Source organism: Physeter macrocephalus, chromosome 11 (genome assembly GCF_002837175.3).
Source record: "Physeter macrocephalus isolate SW-GA chromosome 11, ASM283717v5, whole genome shotgun sequence".
Classification (NCBI taxonomy): Eukaryota; Metazoa; Chordata; class Mammalia; order Artiodactyla; family Physeteridae; genus Physeter; species Physeter macrocephalus.
Genome location: NC_041224.1, coordinates 19040622 through 19040855, shown reverse-complemented (window position 1 = coordinate 19040855; position 234 = coordinate 19040622). Strand labels below are relative to the sequence as shown.

General features: G+C 79.9%; 1 protein-coding gene across 1 annotated transcript in view; it reads right to left on the bottom strand.

The window, feature by feature from the left end:
- SKIDA1 (SKI/DACH domain containing 1) overlaps positions 1–234 on the bottom strand; it is a 3038-nt gene that overhangs the window by 1957 nt on the left and 847 nt on the right. The window contains exon 2 of the mRNA XM_028494829.1: positions 41–234. This exon is cut by the window's right edge and continues 37 nt beyond it. Coding sequence (XP_028350630.1) covers positions 41–234 — 194 coding nt within the window. The remainder of the gene's footprint in view (positions 1–40) is intronic.

Below are 234 nucleotides of genomic sequence, written 5' to 3'. Positions count from 1 at the left end.
CCCGGCGGCCGCCGCCGCCGCCGCCGCCGCCGCCGCCGCTTTGGCTTTGTAGGACCTGGGCAGCAGAAGCAGGCGGCGGGCGCCGGCGTGGGGCTCCAGCAGGCAGTCCTTGGCGCCCCCACGCTTGCGCTTGCACCGGTAGGTCAGGCTCACGGGGCCTCCGGCGCTCGCCGCCGCCTTGGGTTGGGGCCCGGCCGCCGACGCCTGGTAGTAGGCGGCGGCGGCGGCGGCGGC